Genomic DNA, 20,464 nt, shown 5'->3' with positions numbered 1-20,464 from the left:
AGCAATAAACTTTTCATCTAATCTCTATCTTTTCCTTCTTCTTTTTTGTCTCCAAATCTGTGGTTTGTGCGCCTTACTGACAAAGAGGTACACGATTCTCCCCAGCAATTGTTCTCTCACTTCTGTATTCTGTCTCGCTAACAGTGTATGACAGCAGTGCGAATGTGCACAAATGATTCTGGGATTGTTGTTGGTTATCAGCCCTTTTGCAGTGTATCCTATTGTACACAATACATGCCCAAGGAATGCTAATGCTCGGAAGGGCACAGAGAAGGGGAGAGATGTGGAAGGAGAGTTAAAATGAAAGGATTGGAGTAAAAGTGTGATGGACTGAAGAATTCTTAGATTTACTTTATTTTTGGGTAATAGTGAAAACATACATAAGAACAAATAACTGTAAAAGCATCTTTGCTCTCTTATCCTAAACCCCCTCTATATTTTCAGCAAAGAGACTTCCTGGGTGATTTCACTAAACTCTTTTACGCAATCTTGTCATGAATTGCTTTTTAACACCACTTCCTTAAAAAGTAAGAAGGTGTGTGTTGGTGAGATGTGGTTATTAGCATAATCTGCACTAAAGTTGCTTTGTGGATGTCTTTCTTGGGCTGTGTGGCCAGGCCCCGGAAGGCCATACACAAAACCACAGATGCAGTAAAACAGTAAAAAGTTTATTCTAAATTCATTCAAGTGTCCTTGGGTAAAATACGGAACTCCAAGTTTCTCTGCTGTAATTGGTGTGTCAGTGTTTGTGTGAACGGTTGAAAGAAAAGTGCATGATAAAGAGCTTTGTACAAGCAGTATGCTTGAGAAGTAAGTAAGTGTAGACTGTTTTGACATTTCACTACAGAAATGTAGAGGCTGAGTGAATGCCATAAAATCTCTTAAACAGCATCTAGATATCCCTTCGCGTATGAGGCCTTTTCGTCTTTCCAGTACAGCGAGCTTCCTTTGAGCTGACATGTTCAATAAAACCCTCACAAACACAAAGGCTGGTTTAGTTCACAAATAACTTTTACATTTCGTTTAAGACTTTTATTAATTTTGTTTATTTTCCTTGGAAACAAAGTTCACTTTAACTAATCTCTGCAATCAAAAACAAATTGAGAATGTTTGATCTTGCTCATAATAACTTCCAAGTAAGAATAATTGCAATACCTTGAGATCAAACACACTTAAGCAGTGTTGTCTAAGTAACTATGGAGAAAAAGAAAAACAGACAGATGAAGGTGAAATTCATGTCAACATGTAATAAAAAAGGTTTGTGTGGGAGACAGGCAAACAGATACTGACATGATCCACGCAGCCCCTGTTTAATGATCCGCGTTCCTCTTGGTCCTAACTTCAAATTTCTTATTATATTCACGGGAGGAATACACAACCCCCCCCCCCCCCCCCCCCCCTCCTAATATAAAGCCATAAACATTTGTGAAGACAAAGAAGGTTCCCATTCAAATACACTAAGCTTGATTCTGTTACTATGTTGCCACTCAACATTTGAAATGCAAGAACTTTCAGACATAAAAATCCTGACACAAATAAAAACACTATATAGGGACTATGCATTATCTTTATAGGGCATGACAAACCTGTATGTGTGTGTGTGTGTGTGTGTGTCTAACATTATATTTCTACTAATAGTAAGCAGGTAGTAAATACAGTAAAAAAAATACTGTCGAAATACTAAAAGTATCCATAAATGACTCAATGTGTATTTACAGCCACTTTAGGTTGGTAATAACTCAGACACAACTGCATATTTTCTAGGACAGTAGGCAACAAGTGGTTAAAAGCACTTCGATTTGCCCGTTAATTTAAGCAACCTTACTTATTTTTCACGGGCTTTCTTGGCCAAAGCCCAAGTTTAATAATGTGCTTTCTATAAACTAGGCTATTACTTTCCAGGTCTTCTTATACAGTTATTGTTCATGGCTATACTCTTTTATAAAAGGTCTACAATCAGACTCAGTAAGTCTTTCCACCTGTGTACTCTTTACACGTGCTTTGGAAGAGGTATATTCATCATTAAAACAAGTAGAAAAACAAAATCAGCACCATGGACAGTTTCAGGAGGGAGGGAAGCAGGTGCAAAATATGACATGAACTTCTCCATAAAGCGAGCAAGATATGTGTGTACATAAGTATATGTGCATAATACTTCAATATAACTGCGGTAATGACTGTCCCAAACAATTGGAAGCACAAATTTCACAGGTCCTGAGCCTCAGTTATGTATAAACAGTAGCTCAGTTTGTTTTTTTGTTATTTTCGGAGGCAATCTGTGCTCAGAGATTTCTGTTGACACTCCTGCAGATTATTTGCGCACCGGGAGACACACTTCATAAAACTCAGATTGATCTCCCCTCTCACCAGCTTTCCCAGTGTGCCCTACTACAGTTATTTGTTGACTCACATTCGCACCCACTTCACACATATGTTGGTGAGTTGTCCAGAGGTGACATAAGAGCCTGGACCTGTCTAGCATTATGTGGACAATTTACGCTGCCTATACAACAGTGGTGTAAGTAATTTGTCTTAAAAGATTAGCCAAAACCTCTAACGCACAGGTCTCATGCCTTTTTGATAGTATATACTAGTGCTGTCAAAATTAACGTGTTAACGTAAACTAATCCGCCATTATGGTCAACGCGATTACAATGTCCAAGTAGAGTTAGCCTCGCACGTGCGCAAATGGGCAGTAGATCTGGTAGTGACGGGCAGCTGAAACAATCAACTCAATATGGAAGATGATAAATGCACATTTGCCCTATCGACGGGAAATTTGAGTATTAAAAAAATAACAAGACAGAACAGTCGACCGACATAAAGTATTATGCACATTGTGCAAGAAGGAATTTTCTTTTCACCAAAGCACTTCCAGCTTAAAATATCACATTGACGCGAAGCACACATTAATCGGGAATGCTGCTCGGACTTTGGCTAAAGTGTCAGCCAGCTTGCCACAAACCACTCACGGAGCATCGGGGACTCAGTAAGTCTATCTCTGACATATTGACTGACACAATTGCCAAGTGGATTGCAACAAACTACTGACCTATTAATTATTGTTGAGAATACGCGCTTTAAAAAGCTTTGGTTTCAAGGACTTGAAGCGCCTCCCCAAGAGTGACAGAGAGAGAGAGTGGATACATTTTGTTAACATGAATGTTCGAGATGTTCAATAAACATGTTAAGTGCGTATATTTTCCCTTTTTTCTCGAGTCTGTTTGCTCATGCAAAATGAAATTAGATTAATATAGAATAAAAATGAAGGATATTTACTCAGAATCAGAGAGACTTTATTTATCCCCAAGGGGCAATTAAGATACAACAGAGCAGCATGATGCTAAAAATAAGGACATGGCATAAAGAGGCAATAAGAATGAGATTTAAAAAAAACTTAAAATATACAGTATATACACAGTTTTAAAATTACATTGACTGAATACGTGAGTAAATAACTGTAAGTGACTAAAGGTGAATAAAGTGTCGACAGAATAAAAATATTAATTGTGATTTAAATTGTGATTAATCAAAATTAATCCACTGTAACCCTGTGATGAATCTGATTAAACATTTTAATTGTTTGATAGCACTAGTATATGTTATATATTAGTGTATACTTACCTATCAGTATATAGGTTTTTTAAAAAGATGTATTTCACAGGAGAGAACCTGTGTTAAAAGATTCAAGAAATCTATTCAAATTCTCTTTGAATTTAAGGATACATTCTTTGTGTTTATTCTGCATTTACTTTATTGTATTGCATAAATGTCAGTTACAAGCTTAAATATAAAGTTGAAAAAATGTAATTGCAACCAGGCTATTGATCAAGTAATTGCGTTTAATCGCAATTAATTACAGAAAATTGTGAGATTAATTACATCGTTTTTTTAATCTATTGATAGAGCTAGTATATCCCTAATACAATGCTTTTGTTAAACTGATTTTATATAAAGAGTCACAGGTTTTCAAAACTATAAAATAGTCTGTACACAGCCCTACAATGTTATCTGTGTGTATGTGTGTGCATGCAAGTGCGCATGTCTGAGCAGAACAGTTTAAGTCCAAAACCATTATAGTGAAGACACTTTCTGTCCTGAAGATTTCAAAGAGAGGTTTAAGGCTTAAGATTCAGCTATTTGGCTGTGGTTAATTTGGTTTAGGGTAAACATGTGGTTTGGGTTAGGGCAGTGGTTCCCAAACTCTTTTTGCTAGGCCCCCCTTTGTTTTACAAGAAAAATGTTCGTGCCCCCCACCACCACCACCACCCCACACGCACAAACACATCCTCCAACCACACACACCCATATTTTGCTCCACTGCGGTTTATTTCACACCTCAAACATTTAGTAAACAATTAAGCAAATACAAGTAAACTGCAATAAATGACAGGTAGTAATAAAATAAACTACTAACTCTTTTACGCTACGTCCGCACCTACACGGGTATTTTTGAAAACGCAGCTGTTTCGTCCACACGTAAACGGCGTTTCGAATCACCGAAAACTGAGATTTTTTAAAACTCCCTTTTTGCGTTTACGTGTGGACGAGGAATACAGAGTTCGTCGCGCAACGTCAAAGGTATGTGCCTTTTTTCACATCACCCTGTGCGCCACGTTATTGTTTACATGAGATGAATTGCAGAGAGACAAAATACTGTTACTGTTAATCTGACTATCTGCAGGTTTTACACGCTTACATACACACAGAGTTACTGTCCCTCCATTTAGAAAGGCAGAGGCGTCACGGTGTAATTATTTTACCTGTAGTTGTTTTTTTTCCTGTGTAATAATATTCAACATTGTTATCAATAAATTTTTCAAAAAATGCCTCTCTGTGCAAAATGGGTTTAAACACATAAACAGCTGTAGGATACTGTTAGTCCGTGATTTGAACCAGGGGAACAAATCGTGGCAGGAACTGCCTGATATTATTTGTATCCCGCTGTAACTTTACTGTATAAAGAGCTAACATCTCCAAAATGTCAGGAGTAATTAGTCATTACAACAAGTGTTTGTGAACTAAAAATCAAGAATGTGGGATACTGTTTGTCCCTGATTTGAACAGCCCAGCACGTGCTCCCGACGAAGGGAAAACCAATTATGCAGGGGAGACCTACCTTGGCACTTGTACAGGTGAAACCAAAGGGAAGATATGCTTCACCATATTTTCTAGTCTTTGGCTTAGAATGAAGTTGGTTTGGAAACATATTCAGCTATGCTTCATCTCCTGCTTTGCGTTTCTGTAGGCGCCCCGTGCTAGCAGTGTCCAAGCGTTTTGTTCCCCCCACTTTTCCCTGCCATGGCTCTGCGCCCCCCCCTAGGGGGCGGGCCCCACACTTTGGGAAGGTCTGGGTTAGGGTAATGTGTGTATTACTGTGTATTACCTGGTGTATCTCCTGCCAGCCATTCTCATCCACACAGCCGACCTGTGCATGATCGTGCAGCAGCAGCTCACAGCAGTAGGGATCTCCTCCTACCATCGAACTGTGGTAGAGAGGAGTTAGCCCCCTGCTGTCTTTATAGTCAGGAGATGCACCCAAGTCCAACAGCGTCTAGTGGGAAAAGAGGCAAGTTTAAGGTTTTAAGTCACCAGTTTTGGTTGAATTTTCACAGTGAAATGGGAAGATAAAAGAGACCTTTGCATGGATGAATAACAATAACCAAAAATAATAAATAAGAATTAAAATACAAGTTAATGTTTACACTTTACTAGTTAAAGATACAAGATAAAAGCTTTTTTAAAGTTGTTTTCTATTGCTGTTATGACGCTAAGAATATCAGCATTAGGGCTGCCACAAACGATTATTTTGATAGTCGACTAGTCACCGATTATTTTTGCAATTAGTCGACTAATCAGATCATCATCCATTGAACATAAAACATACAGCTTATTGCACCAGAATGCATCTGCTCTTATATGACTATCATTAGCTTACAGCTTTAAGTGTTTAAGATATGTGCTAACTAAAAATAAAGACAAGATGATAGTTTATTAAATTTTAATGAAGTTTGCAGATTGCTTCGGTGGAGTTTAATAAACTCAGCCGTCTGCTCCTTGCTATCTAAAATATAACTGGACACCGGAGTATATTCTCGAGCATCTCACACTTCTGATAATCAGTTGTCTGCTTGACGTTTATTCAGCTGTGTAAAAACTATAACTTTAATCTCAGCCAAACCGATTTACTCAGGAACAAATAAAATACTGAAAAAAGCCAAACAATAAGATTTTTAACTTATCTAAGTGATTTGTATATGTTTAACCTGAGTAGCGAAAGACGGTGGTGGGTGTGAAAACGAGTCCACTGGCTCTAGTGAGCCTGTAACCCCGGCTAGCTAAGAAGCTAGTGGGTAACAGACATCTCTGAAAACGTCTGAGCGCTTTTGAAAATATGTGGTGTCTTGATAAACTGAGCAGATATTTGAGGTTTACACAGCTACATTCTCATCTGAAAATATGTTAAACGTTTATTTTGTGACCCAGAAAGAATAATAAGAGTAATATTAAAACTAACTAGCTGCCGCCATTGTTGGAAACTGCGCTGGGCCGCGCTATGAACTCTGGGACACAGTTTCTTCTTCTTTGGCGTTTAACGGCAACTGGCATCCTTGTACATGCAGTGCTGCCATCTTCTGTTTCAGTCCGTTATTATGGTAAATAAATGGCCTGTATTTATATAGCGCTTTACTAGTCCCTAAGGACCCCAAAGCGCTTTACATATCCAGTCATCCACCCATTCACACACACATTCACACACTGGTGATGGCAAGCTACATTGTAGCCACAGCCACCCTGGGGCGCACTGACAGAGGCGAGGCTGCCGGACACTGGCGCCCTCTGACCACCACCAGTTATTACACTCTTAAATCCTACTACTTATTCCTGCGGCTTTTGTGATCTTACAAAGCTTCAAACGATGCGTCGACTATTAAATCAGTCCTCGACGATTTTGATAATTGACGTAATTGTGACTAGTCGACTAATCGTGGCAGCCCTAATCAGCATCCTCCTTTCCTCCCACTTATTTTCCTTCCAATTCTTGAATTCTGTCACCCTAAAGGTCTCACTTAATTCCATCCATCCATTCATGCTGTCATAAGCTGATAGCATGAAGCTGTCATAGGCTGAGAGATCAGGCACACACTGGACAGGCTGCCAGTTCTTTATACTGTTTAACATTAAATTTATAATTCTTGTGTGTTCAAATGCTGAACCTTGCATGTTCAGGCACCTGTTTATGTTAAAGAGCTACTGTAGGCTTATAATAGAAAGCCAGTAGAAAGCTGACATCATCCAATCAAGGCTTGTTGAGAGGCTCAGGAAAAAGCTGGCAGTACTTTTTAGGCTGTAGCTACTGCAATTTGTAACTCTCTCCTATTGGATCTTTAGGATCATTCAATACCATAACTGTGGTATCAAAAGTGGAAATAACTCATTCCAGTTTCAACAGTTCAGTTTCAACAGGAAACATGACTCACACAACCCATTTCATTTGGGTTACAAGCCTCCTCAAACCAGACACATGCAAGGCCATTCAGTGATTCAGTGATTATGTCAGCATATTCAAAGTTCAATCTCACACATTTAGTAAGTGCCCTCTGTGCTCGATAGCTCAAGCACCTGCTGCCAGACATTACCTGCCCATACATTCTCCTTTTCTAGACGGGGAGTTTGCATGAATGTGGTTGAGCCGGCTGAACTGTATATACGTGTGAAATGTGCTCACTATAAGTGCTGTATGGTTTTTGCTGCGCACGGCCTTGTGCAGAGCAGTAATCCCATCTTTTGTTCTGAAGTCCAGATGTGCCCCTCCACTTTTCAGCACCTTGATGAGCTCTGCACAGCTCTCCAGCTGTGCTGCTAGCGTTAGAGGACATTCTGCAAGCACAAGGAAGCAAAGAACACTTTTGAAAACTCAGCTTATTTCCACTGACATTATTGTGCATTCTTCCCCCAAAACATCCACCACTTGAATCGCTGCATTTTTTTTGGGACAAAATTGTCTGTGGCTTTACATTTTCAATGACTCTGCAGTTGGATCACTGCCTTTTTCAGTCGAGATTGTCACCCTCCTGTCTGCTGGCTGCTTCCAGTTGGTGTTAAATCAGCCTATTCTCATGTTTCCCTCACTTCGCAGCTCATCTGCTACACTACAGGTCACCCAGCATTGAAATCTCCTTTATGACTGGACAAACATTTGCATATACACGAGGAGATTAGCAAAGAGAGTAATCCAGCTTTACCCGCTATGCAGAAGGCTTATTTCAGAAAATCCATATATGGTCATTTGTGATGAAGACAGAAGGAGAGAAATGACAAATCAAGGATGGAGAAAAACAATCATCAACAATAAGTAAACTCAAGTATGGCAGGGATGGAAATCTTAGCAGACTTGCTCACCTCCTGTGTCTGGATCATGGAAGTTAGGGTCCAGGCCTTTTTCCAGGAACCTTGAGACCTTTTCAATGTTCCTCTGCTGCACATACTCCATGAATTTCTTCAGGTTTGCCTAATGGAGGGAGACAAGGGAACGGGGAGTAGGGGAAGAGGAGGAAAAAACAGCTGTGATTGGATGATGTCAGACTCTTGTGGATGGGGATGTTTAATAATGCAGTCCAGAGATGAAAGCTGAAGTCATTGCTTACTCTCCTTCTGTGTTTGAAGGTTTTATTTCTGTTCAGTCATGGCAAGCTAATGGAACATGTTCAGAAGATACGGTATATAAGCTATTATAGGACAGACCAAAAAAAGAAATGGACAGAGCTGCAAAACAGCACTGATAGGGAGAGTTTTCCTTTGGAGAATAGCGGCAAGAAAATGAGATCCTGAGGCTAACGTCATATTTTGAGTTCAGATGTAATGGTTATAACACACACACACTAGGGCTGGGCGATATGACCCAAAATTCATATCTCGATATTTTTTACCTAGATGGCGATATAAGATATATATCTCGATTTTTTTTTTTAAAGCCATAAAGTAAGAACAAAAAGAGAGTTCTTAGTCAAAGCTGTGTCCCAGATGTCACACAGGCACTTTTATTAACATAGAGCATAGATGTACATAAAATTTACTCAAAAATAAATTATGAGCATTTATTAAATAATAATGCTCCATAAATAAAAGAAAACAATGTTGTTTTTGTGCATAACAAAAAGCTCACAATTGTGCAGTCAAAATGTAAACTAAAAGACGCTGAGCACAATAACAAAGACAGATTTCACAGCTGCTCTGTTCCCAACTTCTACTCTGTGACTGACAGCATTGAGTTTGAAATCCTCTTCGTAACCACGTCTCTTAACAGGTGCCATTTATGGTCCTTATACACAGTAGGGTAATATTACGTTGAAGAACAGTACGTATCACTCCGCGAGGCTCCTCGGTAGCCGTAATGCTCTGACAGTCCATCAAGCGGTGCAGCTCCGTAGCTTACCAAAGTCGTACTAAAACATTTTTTGACAGATTGCTGAGCGCTGTGTACCACATAAAATCGGTTCGCAGCCATCAAGCACAACCAGAATTCATACATAAGGCGCGCTGTCAACTTTTGAGAAAATGAAAGGATTTTAGGCTGTGCAGCGCCTCTGGGCTGCATGGCGTTAGCGTGGTTAGCTCGTTAGCGTTGTAGCTAGCTAACACGTTGACGGCGTCCAGCCCCACGCACGGGTCGATGCGCAGTAGCTCATTAACGGAGATTTGCCGTGTCCGTCTTGTCGCTTCCTGTAGGTGAAGCGATGGGGGAGGAGGGGGAGTTGTATTCAGTGAAGGAGGGGCGAGGCCGAGTAACGTTGCGTAAAGACAAAAGTGGACGAAAGAGAGGCAAACTTGCGGCTCCACAAGTATAGCTTTAACGTAACATAGACTATATCGATATAAAAGATATTGTCACATCTTATATCTCGTATAAAAATATATCGATATTTTTTTAAAACTCGATATATCGCCCAGCTCTAACACACACACACACACACACACACACACACACACACACAACAATGGCTCTACAATTAATGTTTAAAACCACTTTCATAAAACAAGCACACAGTCAGAAGCACAAGCTCACATGTAAATCATATCCACTCTAAAATACACAGACACACACAACACTTAATTTCCTTTGTGACTTATGATTAAAAATATTCATCACCTTTACCAATACGAGTGCAAGCCTGTAGAGTATAAAGCGAGAAATGAAGCTGTGAGCAAGGCACCAGTGCTAACACTTCATAATAGATTAAAATAGTCTGACGAATCAGGGCAACAATAAATCTAAAATGCAAAAGTGAAGCCTAGAATTGTACCAATAAGAATGTACTGTAGTTACAGAAGACAAAAGGAATTATTGAGAGAAATTGACCAAACAAAATTTTAATACTGAACACATAAACTGTCAATAAAAAACATGGATGATTGCCTAATATCATCTCCAGGATGTAATTATAAAATATCTGCAGCATCCCAAATGAGATTTACAGAGAACTTTCATTACTCCTTCATTCTCTCAAGGTCTTCCAGTTTCTCTCATTACATAATATCCGCATGTACTAAAGCCTCGAGACTCATAAACTCATTACATTTCACACAACTTAATGAAGACATGTAACGCAACAAATTTAAACGCGTGCTTACCAACACGAGCACTCACATGCAGTAACGAGAACAAAAAGCAGCAGCCATTTGACACTCACCATGTGCAGCATCATATACTGTTTATCCCACGCTCTGAAAGTCACACGATACAACACCTTCCAAAATTTCACATCACACACCTCCTTTCTCTTCTCACCAAGTCATCTGCAACCCGCTTGCCTCTACAAGCCCGTGTCTTGTAGACAGACACCACTGACATGCTGTGAGCAGCTGCCGACTGCTACTCTCACTATCTCCAAGTCAAACTGAGAGAAATTCACTTTGGCTTTTCCCTTTTTTTTTTCTTTTTACAACGTTCAGAGAGGCAGTTGTTATGGTGATGGGATACAAAGACAGCTCTGGCAGCCAATGTACACGAGTGGGAAGAGCATTGAGGTTGGGTTTGTGAATGTGTTACGAACGAGTGTGGTTGTGTGTCCTGCATAAAACCTAGGATAATGCCTTGAAGAGGCTCAGGGATGATTTGCCAGTGATCAGCTGGATCTGATGTGTGTTTTATTGCCTGTTGAACAGAAGACAGACAAAAAGCCTGGATAATGATTTATTTGCTTTGGTGAAGGTCTTAATGAACTCTTTATATTCTTCTCCCTTTTGCTGTCTTTCTGTCAGTGTTACACACAAAGAAGGATGCACACTTTTTTATTTTCTCGACATGCTGACGTTTGACTAAAAATTCTGAAAATAATTAAAATGGTGACAGTCTGTCATACATCAAATTAAAACGCCAAACCGCTGCGACTAAACTCAGTATGCTTTACCTGTAAGGCCAGTAATTTGCCATAATACAAATGAAAATACATTTTAATAATCTCTACCTTGAAAACAAAGGTCAAAAGATTTTGTTCAGTTATTCCAAAATATCTGCTAAATATCAAACAGACAGTTTATTTACAACCCAACCAGATTAGCGTGACTTGGTCTACAAATCTATCATAATGAAGTGAAATGATGACATGGCATGGCTTGCTAATGTTAACTGAGTGCCACAACTAAACAAGCATAAAGGTAAAGAAAAAAAGTAGGCAAGACAGATTTACAGTACAGCTCAACCAAAAATACTCCACAAATCATCCTGATTTTATCTTTGGGCCAGATAAAAAAAATAATCAAACTTTAATCTCTGCACTTCTTTTATGTCTCCTCCTTTAGATGTTGCAATTCTCTTTCTTCCCGAATAAGTTAAAAACTTCCTGTCATCTTTCCAGCTTGAACAAAATACTGAAGAAAAGACTTCAGTGGGCTCAAGGAGAGCATTCTTCAATTTACTTCAACCATTTGTGCACTGATTACCTATTACTTTTACTAGGAACCACTTAACAGTAGATAAGTCTATCGTCTACATGTCTGTGAAGGTTCTCAGTCATCCAGGTCATCGTAGTCAAAGGAGCTTGCAAAGAAAAGCGTCTGGACTTCTTTAAGTTGCTTGAAGACGTTTCACCTCTCATCCGAGAAGCTTCTTCAGTTCTAAGGTCAAATGGTGGAGAGTCCCAGATATAAACCTAGTGGGAGTATCCCCCCACAGAGGGACAAAAGGACCCCCTGATGATCCTCTAATCGCCTGAGCCAAGGTGTGAAACTGGGTGTGGGTCCCAATCAGCCAGAGTTTCGGGTGTGTTCATTGTGAAACCTGGCCCCACCTTATCATGCGAATTCCTGAGGTCAGGTGGCCCAGGATGTGAGTGGGCGTTAAGGCGTCTGGGAAGGGATCTCAAAACTGGATTATAGATGGCAGAGAGTTGGTGTCGTAAACCCCTGCCTCTGTTCAAAGATGGTCGCTCACAGGACCCACACCCAGTTTCACACCTTGGCTCAGGCGATTAGGGGATCATCAGGGTGTCCTTTTGTCCCTCTGTGGGGGGACACTCCCACTAGGTTTATATCTGGGACTCTCCACCATTTGACCTTAGAACTGAAGAAGCTTCTCGGATGAGAGGTGAAACGTCTTCAAGCAACTTAAAGAAGTCCAGACGCTTTTCTTTGCAAGCTCCTTTGACTCTATCGTCTACATTTTTACTTCATTATGCAAGATTGTGCATATACACAGAGCAGACTGGCACATGGAATAAGAGTCTCCTCCATAGTAGTGTGTTCACATTTCATTCAATCATTTGCCAAGGCTCATTTACACATTACTGTGGCAAGTCTTCCTTATTAGTCACTGGTTATCATTGATCCAGTCTTAGATATAGTATTCTTTCCATTGTTTTCCAGAAAGAACAATAGTGGAAAAATCAAAATTTAATACTCAACATACAAACAATGAAAAAAACAGAAAAATCAGCAAATGAGAGAGAGAGAAAGAGAGCAATGGCGAATAAGAAAGCACAGGCAGATGAGTGTCAGAGGTGATTTCCAAAAGAAGGATTGAAAGAGAGAAAGCTACAAGAAGATAGAGAGGCCTGCTATGATGTATGGTTCGGAGATGGAGGGACTGACAAAATCCAGGAGTTGAGCATGATAAGATTTGTAAGGGTTTTATAATTTATAAGAGTATGATAAGACCCATATAAGATATATGGGTCTCGGACCCAGCGTTTTTGAGTTTATTCTGCATTTTTGAGCTTCTCATGCTAGGTTGTGGTTATTAGTTCTTGTGTTGTCATGTCTGCGTCTCCATGTTTCCTGTTTTATTCTGAAAGAGTTTTATTCTGAAAGAGTCTTTTGTTCTTTGCTCATTGTATCTAGTTTCCCTTCCTGCGTCCCGTCATTATGTTAATTTCTGCTGTTTCCCCATGTGTTCCCACTTTCCGTGATCACCTCCTGTTTTCTGTGTTTCATTGTCAGGTCGTCTGTTATTCTAGCCACATTTTTCATAGTTTATCATTGTGTTCACAGTTTTTTCATAGTTTGCCACAGTTTTCATGGTTTTTGCTGCTTTCAGCCAAAATAAAGGCTCCTGCAACTCCTCTCTCCGCATCTGCTTTTGGGCCCTGTTCACAACACTGGCGTACCCCGCCGTGACAGTATCATAGGACTGATCAGGTTGAGCAGTTTGGAAAAAAGGCTGAGATGGACACGTTTGGAGGGACAAAGAATGTTGATATGGAGTTGCATAAAAGATTCTTGGATGTACTGAAGGAGGACAACAGCAGGCTGGTGTGACAGAAGAGGATGATGGGGATAGAGTGAGATAGAGGGAGATGATCGACTTCAATGACACCTAAAGTGAGAAGGAGAAGAAAAAGAAGGCAAAGAAGAAGAAGCAGTAAATCTGCACACAGTCTGTACACATTTTTTGTTCTCGGCTTGCCTTGCTCATATAAACATCCTTACAGTTCCACAGTTTGCAATCTCAAGAGATATCACCCGAACTGAGCAAAAACATGCACGGTCACATCCCTGCATGCATCAGCTTTACTCATGAGAGCATGGGCAACAACATCACAGTAACCTCTGTCCCTATAGAGGAAAGGTAATCCCAGCAAAGAGAAGCACTGAGAGAACAAATGACATTATTCTGCTCTGCTTCGGCCACACATAGGCCACACATACATACTGTTTCAATGACAGAATTTTAAAATGTGTTATTTCAGAGTTTCTGCTGCACAAAACGGCTAAACATATTTTCTGTAAGTAGTTACTATAAGTGTCATTAGAATACCTCATGTTGCAAACTGAGTACATGCTAGTTTTTTTTTTTATAAGGAATATGTGTCTTGAGCTTTGACTTGAACTTTCAAAATAAGACAAATGGTCAAAGCGGATTTTGTGCATACACTATTACAATAGTGATGAAGCACCCCTGCAGTGTTGGATCAAGAAAACAGAGAATGAGAGAGAGGGTCAGGTAGGAAGAACTGAATGGCAGTATGTATAATCTATGGCAATTTACCAGCTCAATAAATCAAGAATATATCCTCTTGTTCCTGCTTGAGGCTTGGTAATAAGTTGGTAATAAGGGCAGCGTTCTTATTCTTGAACCCACAACGTTTAACATCTATGAAGTGGAGGGATTTGTCCCTGATTAATTGAGGATTCTGAAAACTGAATACATTTTGTCATATGTGGATAGGTGACTTTGAATAGGGTCACAAATCAGTGGCAAGCAGTGAGTGGAAGAGCTACTCCAGCTGGCAAGAGAAGAGAGGATAAAGGTTTCTTCTTTTACTTCAGTACCCCGAAGAGGTTCTTGTCTCTTCCACCACTAAAGAGGGATTATCTGCCACTACTTCATAAAAGCCAGGGAAGGAGGCCAGAAATTATAGAGACAACACAAATCCCCCTGTGCAGCTATTTTCTCTTGGTCTTTTGCTCCCCTTTCATAAAAGATTTTTCATAACTTCACACAAAGAGACGCGAACACTTCATGTCCTATTTAATAGCACATATACACTCAGGTTTAAACAGAACCCAGAGATGAGCCACAAATAAAGAAATCATACACAGCTACAGGAAGTGTGTCAGACACTGTCGCTGCCCCATATTTACACTCACTACCACATGGCTACATAGCCCCTGGTCCCACAGCTGGCCAACAGTACGCTTTGCCATGGGTGAGTGATAATTGCATTGCTCGCTAACATGATACATGTTCAGGAGCATCATATGCTTCTCTAATCTGAGCTGGCTCATAAAATACACACATGCTTTAGGCTGTCATAACTTCTTGGACAATAACTGCAGTAAGAACTACCACACTGGTGTGGTCATGGAGAATCTCTAGGGACTGGCCTACACATTATGGAAGAACATAGCCCCACTATAGATATGGAAGGAATCCTTCACCCAACATAGAACCAGCTGACAGTGCTAGCTATGTAAAGACATGCATATGGTACGATATAATCCCAATATTTGGCAACAAAGACTGTAAAAAATGTTACTGAGCTTACTGTTGGCACAACACAACTGACTCATATGTGGTTACACTTCAACTTATCAGGTGTAGACTGCCATCAGGGAGCTGTCAGACATATTCAGTATGACAGCAATGCAGAAAACATTTATGACTGTGAGTGATAGTCTGACAAACCTGAACCAACACTGTCACTTAGATTCTCAGCAAAACAGCTGACGCTCAATTTGATGTAATTACTGGTAAGAGCCTTTTTAATATAGAAACAACATATCTATGAAATCCCTCCAATGTGAATAGCACAGAAGTACAAAAAAAATGCTGTCTATGCTTTATTATGTGAAATAGATGTACTTAATATGTTTTTGGCACCAGCAGTCAACCATTAAAAAGGGAAAACTGCCTATTTTTGTGTAGCCACATCAGCAAACACAGACAGCCTTATCTGGCAAAGAGAGTTCCCGATTACGCTGATCTACTCTTTGTTGACAGCCACTTATATAAAGGCTAGAGCAAGAGCAAGCAGGCCTTGACCCCTGTCTCCCAGATGCTTTGTACAGAGTGCTGCAGGGGCACTGCATTTTAATTAGACACAGCAACTGACTGAGACACAACTCCCTGTTAAATACATGCAGAACGGTTTCTGCATCATGCAGTTACATTTTGTAGCTCGTGCAGATTTTAAAAGCAATAAGAAATGAGTTAGTATCCATTTCATGAAAAAAAAAACAGTAAAACAGAAATAACAGTGGCTTTAGATTAATGTGCTTCAGTGTAATTAAAAAATACAAATGATTAAGCCTCAGAGTGCATGCTGTGAGTAAGACTAAAAAGTACTGGTTAGGACTGGATTTCATTTCGTTGTGAAAGGGAGGTGTATTCAGTGGCAGATAACACAAAAGTAGGTTTTACTTTGATAATAAACAGTGCCAAGATGAGTCATGAATGAATTAATAAAAAAAAACAAGACTGTCTATTTTAAAGACAGGACAAGGTACGACTGATTAATAAAGAAAGCAGGAGGAGAGAGGTTTTAAAATATAAGGATGAGAAACTGTAACCACATCATTAATAAGCTAATTCAGTTGAAAAACATGAGCTTTGTTTCCCATGTAGTGCAATATATTTTATTCTGTATATATATTTCATTATTTTATATACACATACGCATATAATTTATTGCTGTTTGCTTTTCTTTTAGCACCGATGTGGGACAGTGATTCCATTTCATTGTTTGATTGGTTTTTTTTGTAAAGCGTAGACCTCAGGTCTTTGGCAAAACCACTAAGCAGGCAAAGAGGAGGCGGCCACTGGTGGACTGAATCTTCCATTTGATTCAAGCTCAGTATCAAAACAGAGGCTCCTCTTTTTTAAAGCTCTATTCACAAGAAGGAGAGAAAAAAAAGCAGTTTAATGGTTTAACTAGTTTTATTTGTCAGTTTATTTCATAATTCATGAATTTACTGCAGAGTATGAAAGTCTAGAAGCAGGTTCCCATTAAAAATGCAACACAATGAAGTCGTATGGAAGAAAGACAAGAAAAATGGGTCACGTGAGGGGGAGGAATGGGAAGAAAGACAGAAGCACAAAACATGATAAAGGGAGGAAAAATACTGAGAAGAAATGCGAGAGCAAAGCAGCAATCTGTTTACAGTACAGCGTTAGTCTTGTTTTCTGCCTGATGTTTTTGTTGACTCTTAAAGCGAATAAAAGGCACAGCACAACTGCTTTGATGAGCACATCGCACCAAGCACAGTCAGTGTAACAATAAAATCTATTGTACATGCCACACACTTTCTTTTTAAATTTCCAAACAATAAAATGAAACTCTATTTATTATTATTTATTATTATTTAATTATCATATTTCTCACATTTCCTTCAGTGTTTTCTTTCTCCCTGTGGCCATTTTTTTCCCACTTTTCATTTTTCAGCTGTTTCTGATTTTTTTATTTGTTTCAGTTTTGAGTCTAACACAAAACCTCTCATATCAGGGAGATACAGTGATGGGTCACTACTGGCCAGTTACTTCCTGAGAGGCAGGTTAACCAGATAAGCAGCAAGTTGTAGCAACTTTCGCCTGAACTGATGATCATAAAACAAGGTAAAGGTCACTTCTATTAATCTCAGGTTATTGTTAGTCATTAATAATGGTCTTTGAATAAATTAAAACAAGGTTGGGCAAAAACATTATGTTTTTTCATTAATTTTGGCCTTCGTCTGCTTGTGCCTAACCGAAGCACCTGGACCCATACGTCTGAGCATCTGACGGATTATGTTAAATCTTTTGCCGCTTTCTTTACACAAATAACCAATTTTGTGGAATGGGTCTTCTTGTTCCCTTAGAGGGAAGGGTCAAAGCAAATCAATACAAAGTTCTTGTATCTTTTATTAATCTGATGGGAGCAATTTCTTGCTGAATAACAATGGCCCAATCCATAGGGGTCATTAAATGTGATGATGATGTAAATTGCATCATAAATGCTTCTCAGTCACCAGATGCCATTGGACATCTATGGGAGACCTTTTTGGTTTCCTAATTTTTTACTTCTTTCTACTTAATGCATGTTGTATTCTTCTACAAGCATCTCTTACGATAAGATTTATTATTGTTAACAGCTCAATCTTCACATATTCTCAGCCCTTATCCATGTGTGTCTTGTTCTAGTAGTCCACTTCTCATGAGCATCCCTTGGTCCCGCAACAATCGTGACCAACTAACTTTGGCAAAAAACATCTAATCATCGGGAAAAAGCTCCCCATAAAAAAAAAACTCCTAAACATTGCAGTTTTGGTAATTTGGTAGCAGCCACATAACGTGACTAATATTACAGGAACAAGTCTCTTGGACTGGAAGCTTTCAGTTACTCTTACTCTGAGAGAGCAACCACAGTAACAGAAAATTAACACGACGCGGTCTGAGACTTCTTTGGACAGTCTGAAGAGTCCAGACTTTTGAATCCATCCACCCCACCAAGCTGACTTCTAACTGAATCAACTTTCTAGCACAATTAGGCGATCACCACCAAAGGTGGGACTAACGCTGTAGCTGTTCTCAAAGGCTGTCTAAGTATGTGCAGTACACACTGGTCTCCACTGACTGATATGAGAAAATCAAATCTGCTTAGGGTGGTTGACAATGTTTTAACAACCTGAAGAGATATGACTAGCTCCTAATGCACATAGATATTTTTTAAATTTCAGTTTGATGCATGAACAAAAAAACATTTATTCTTATTCTTTCTACTGAAATGCAGTCGCTTTGTGCACTTTTTCTTTCAATTAACCAAAATCTGTTTTTTGCTGTGGAACAAAACAAGACGCTTGCCTTCATATTCACTGTAAAAATGTGTTTAATATAACATCCGGCTGGTTGATTTAATGAAGCCACCCATTAAAGAACATATTCATTAACCTTTTTGGTTTAATGCGGGTGGTTAAATTCCCCAGAGATAAAGAGCTGCTGCTTACCGCTCAATGCCTGTCACTGCAGATTGTGGTGATTCTTCTTTATCTGTGTGCCTATAAGTACAATATGCTGTCTCTATTTGTGCTTCTTTGGATCTCAGCCCATGTTTGTCTGAGAGCACAAAAGCTTCAGTAATCTCCAATATCCATACCTAACAGGCTTAAAGTGTAATGCTCTTAGCTACAAAATGACCAATATACTGTATGACAGAGTGAGGATTTGATCCTAAAGAGGAGGATTTTCTGTGAGGGAATCTTCAACCTTTACTATATTGCAGCAAAATAAATCGCTGAGTAATTTGATACAGTCTTAAGCTTACAGTGAGTCAAACGCCACAAAAAAAATGGCACTAGAGGCTTAAGGATGAAATTTCCTGGACACATTCACAATCATATGGACCCACACAAACACACAACTACACAGGAAAAAAACACTAATTCATAATTTAGCGCACTAAACACACACATTTTATTCATGATGTATGAGTGCAGTAAAAAAGCCTGCACTCTAACATAGTGAGGAGTGCTGTTACCATGGCAGCAGCATCTAACACATAATTCACTGGTATAAATGCTTCTGTATAACAGAAAAGTCACATTTACACCTCTCTAGTGCACACCGTTTTCATGGCCACCAGGCGGCGATACCTGTTGTTGCAAATAGACTTTTGGTCCTATAGAAGTCTACGGCTTTACAGCTATCTGACTTGACCTCAGGAAACACTTCTCTGGTGAGTTTCACTTATTTTGAGGATCATTGAAGTAAAAATCAAGTCTGTAAATCTCGCTTATGCTGTGTTTCAAAGACCCCAGGGAATACCTACAGTATGCTCACTGGTGATTATGTCGAAAATGCCAATTTTGAGTACTTTGCAAACCAGTCGGTGGCATCATGGTAGGTAGATCTATCTTCTAAACTGTCTATGAGGAAATCATATGAGACACAGTCATTATCATCATAATCATCATAACTGCAATAGCTAAACAACTTGCCCCCTGCATGTTCTCTCTGGTTTGAAATGTAGAATATTATGTAGTCCTTTAACGGAGATTTCTTTCTGATTGTGTAGGATAGCAAGGAAAGGAAACACAAACGGAGAAGTTACAAAAAAAAGTCTCTGCTTTATAAAGCCAGGCTCGAGCTGGATTCCTGCCATTTGCTGACACTGCTTGCACATGCCAGTATAGGTACTCTGTTACCTACTGCTACTTCAAATGGGACAAAATGACTGACGCAATTCTTCTGTCAGAAAACATGCAAACATGCATATGAAATTTCCCCTTGTGTGACTAATAAAGGTATATCAATTCAATTCAATTCAATTCAATTCAAAACATGCCATTTTTTAGCATGTGACAATTTGTCACCATTTATTCATCATTAATATTGTTGTAAGTACCAAAAATAGCTGCTTGGGCTAATGCTCCTGGTAAAATAGCAGGACTCAACAATACACGTCTTCATACAAATCCTAAATTTGAAGAGCATAAACTTCAAGACAAACAAGTTTCTACAACACAAACTATTGTGCATTTACTGTCGCAGGTT

At 39.3% G+C, this 20,464-nt stretch overlaps 1 protein-coding gene across 1 annotated transcript in view; it reads right to left on the bottom strand.

The window, feature by feature from the left end:
• The window catches only part of shank3a (SH3 and multiple ankyrin repeat domains 3a), a 182,816-nt gene that overhangs the window by 93,637 nt on the left and 68,715 nt on the right, over window positions 1-20,464 (bottom strand). The window contains exons 5-7 of the mRNA XM_085281938.1: window positions 8,404-8,512; window positions 7,730-7,881; window positions 5,387-5,554 (exon numbers count right to left, since the gene is read on the bottom strand). Of these exons, the coding sequence (XP_085138064.1) occupies window positions 5,387-5,554; window positions 7,730-7,881; window positions 8,404-8,512 (429 nt within the window). The remainder of the gene's footprint in view (window positions 1-5,386; window positions 5,555-7,729; window positions 7,882-8,403; window positions 8,513-20,464) is intronic.

This window comes from Mchenga conophoros, linkage group LG7 (genome assembly GCF_057382185.1).
Source record: "Mchenga conophoros isolate Kocher_MC1m ecotype Shallow Benthic linkage group LG7, M_conophoros_male_GT1.1, whole genome shotgun sequence".
Classification (NCBI taxonomy): domain Eukaryota; kingdom Metazoa; phylum Chordata; class Actinopteri; order Cichliformes; family Cichlidae; genus Mchenga; species Mchenga conophoros.
The sequence above is the reverse complement of the archived record's forward strand: the minus strand, read 5'-3'. Positions and strand labels throughout refer to the sequence as shown.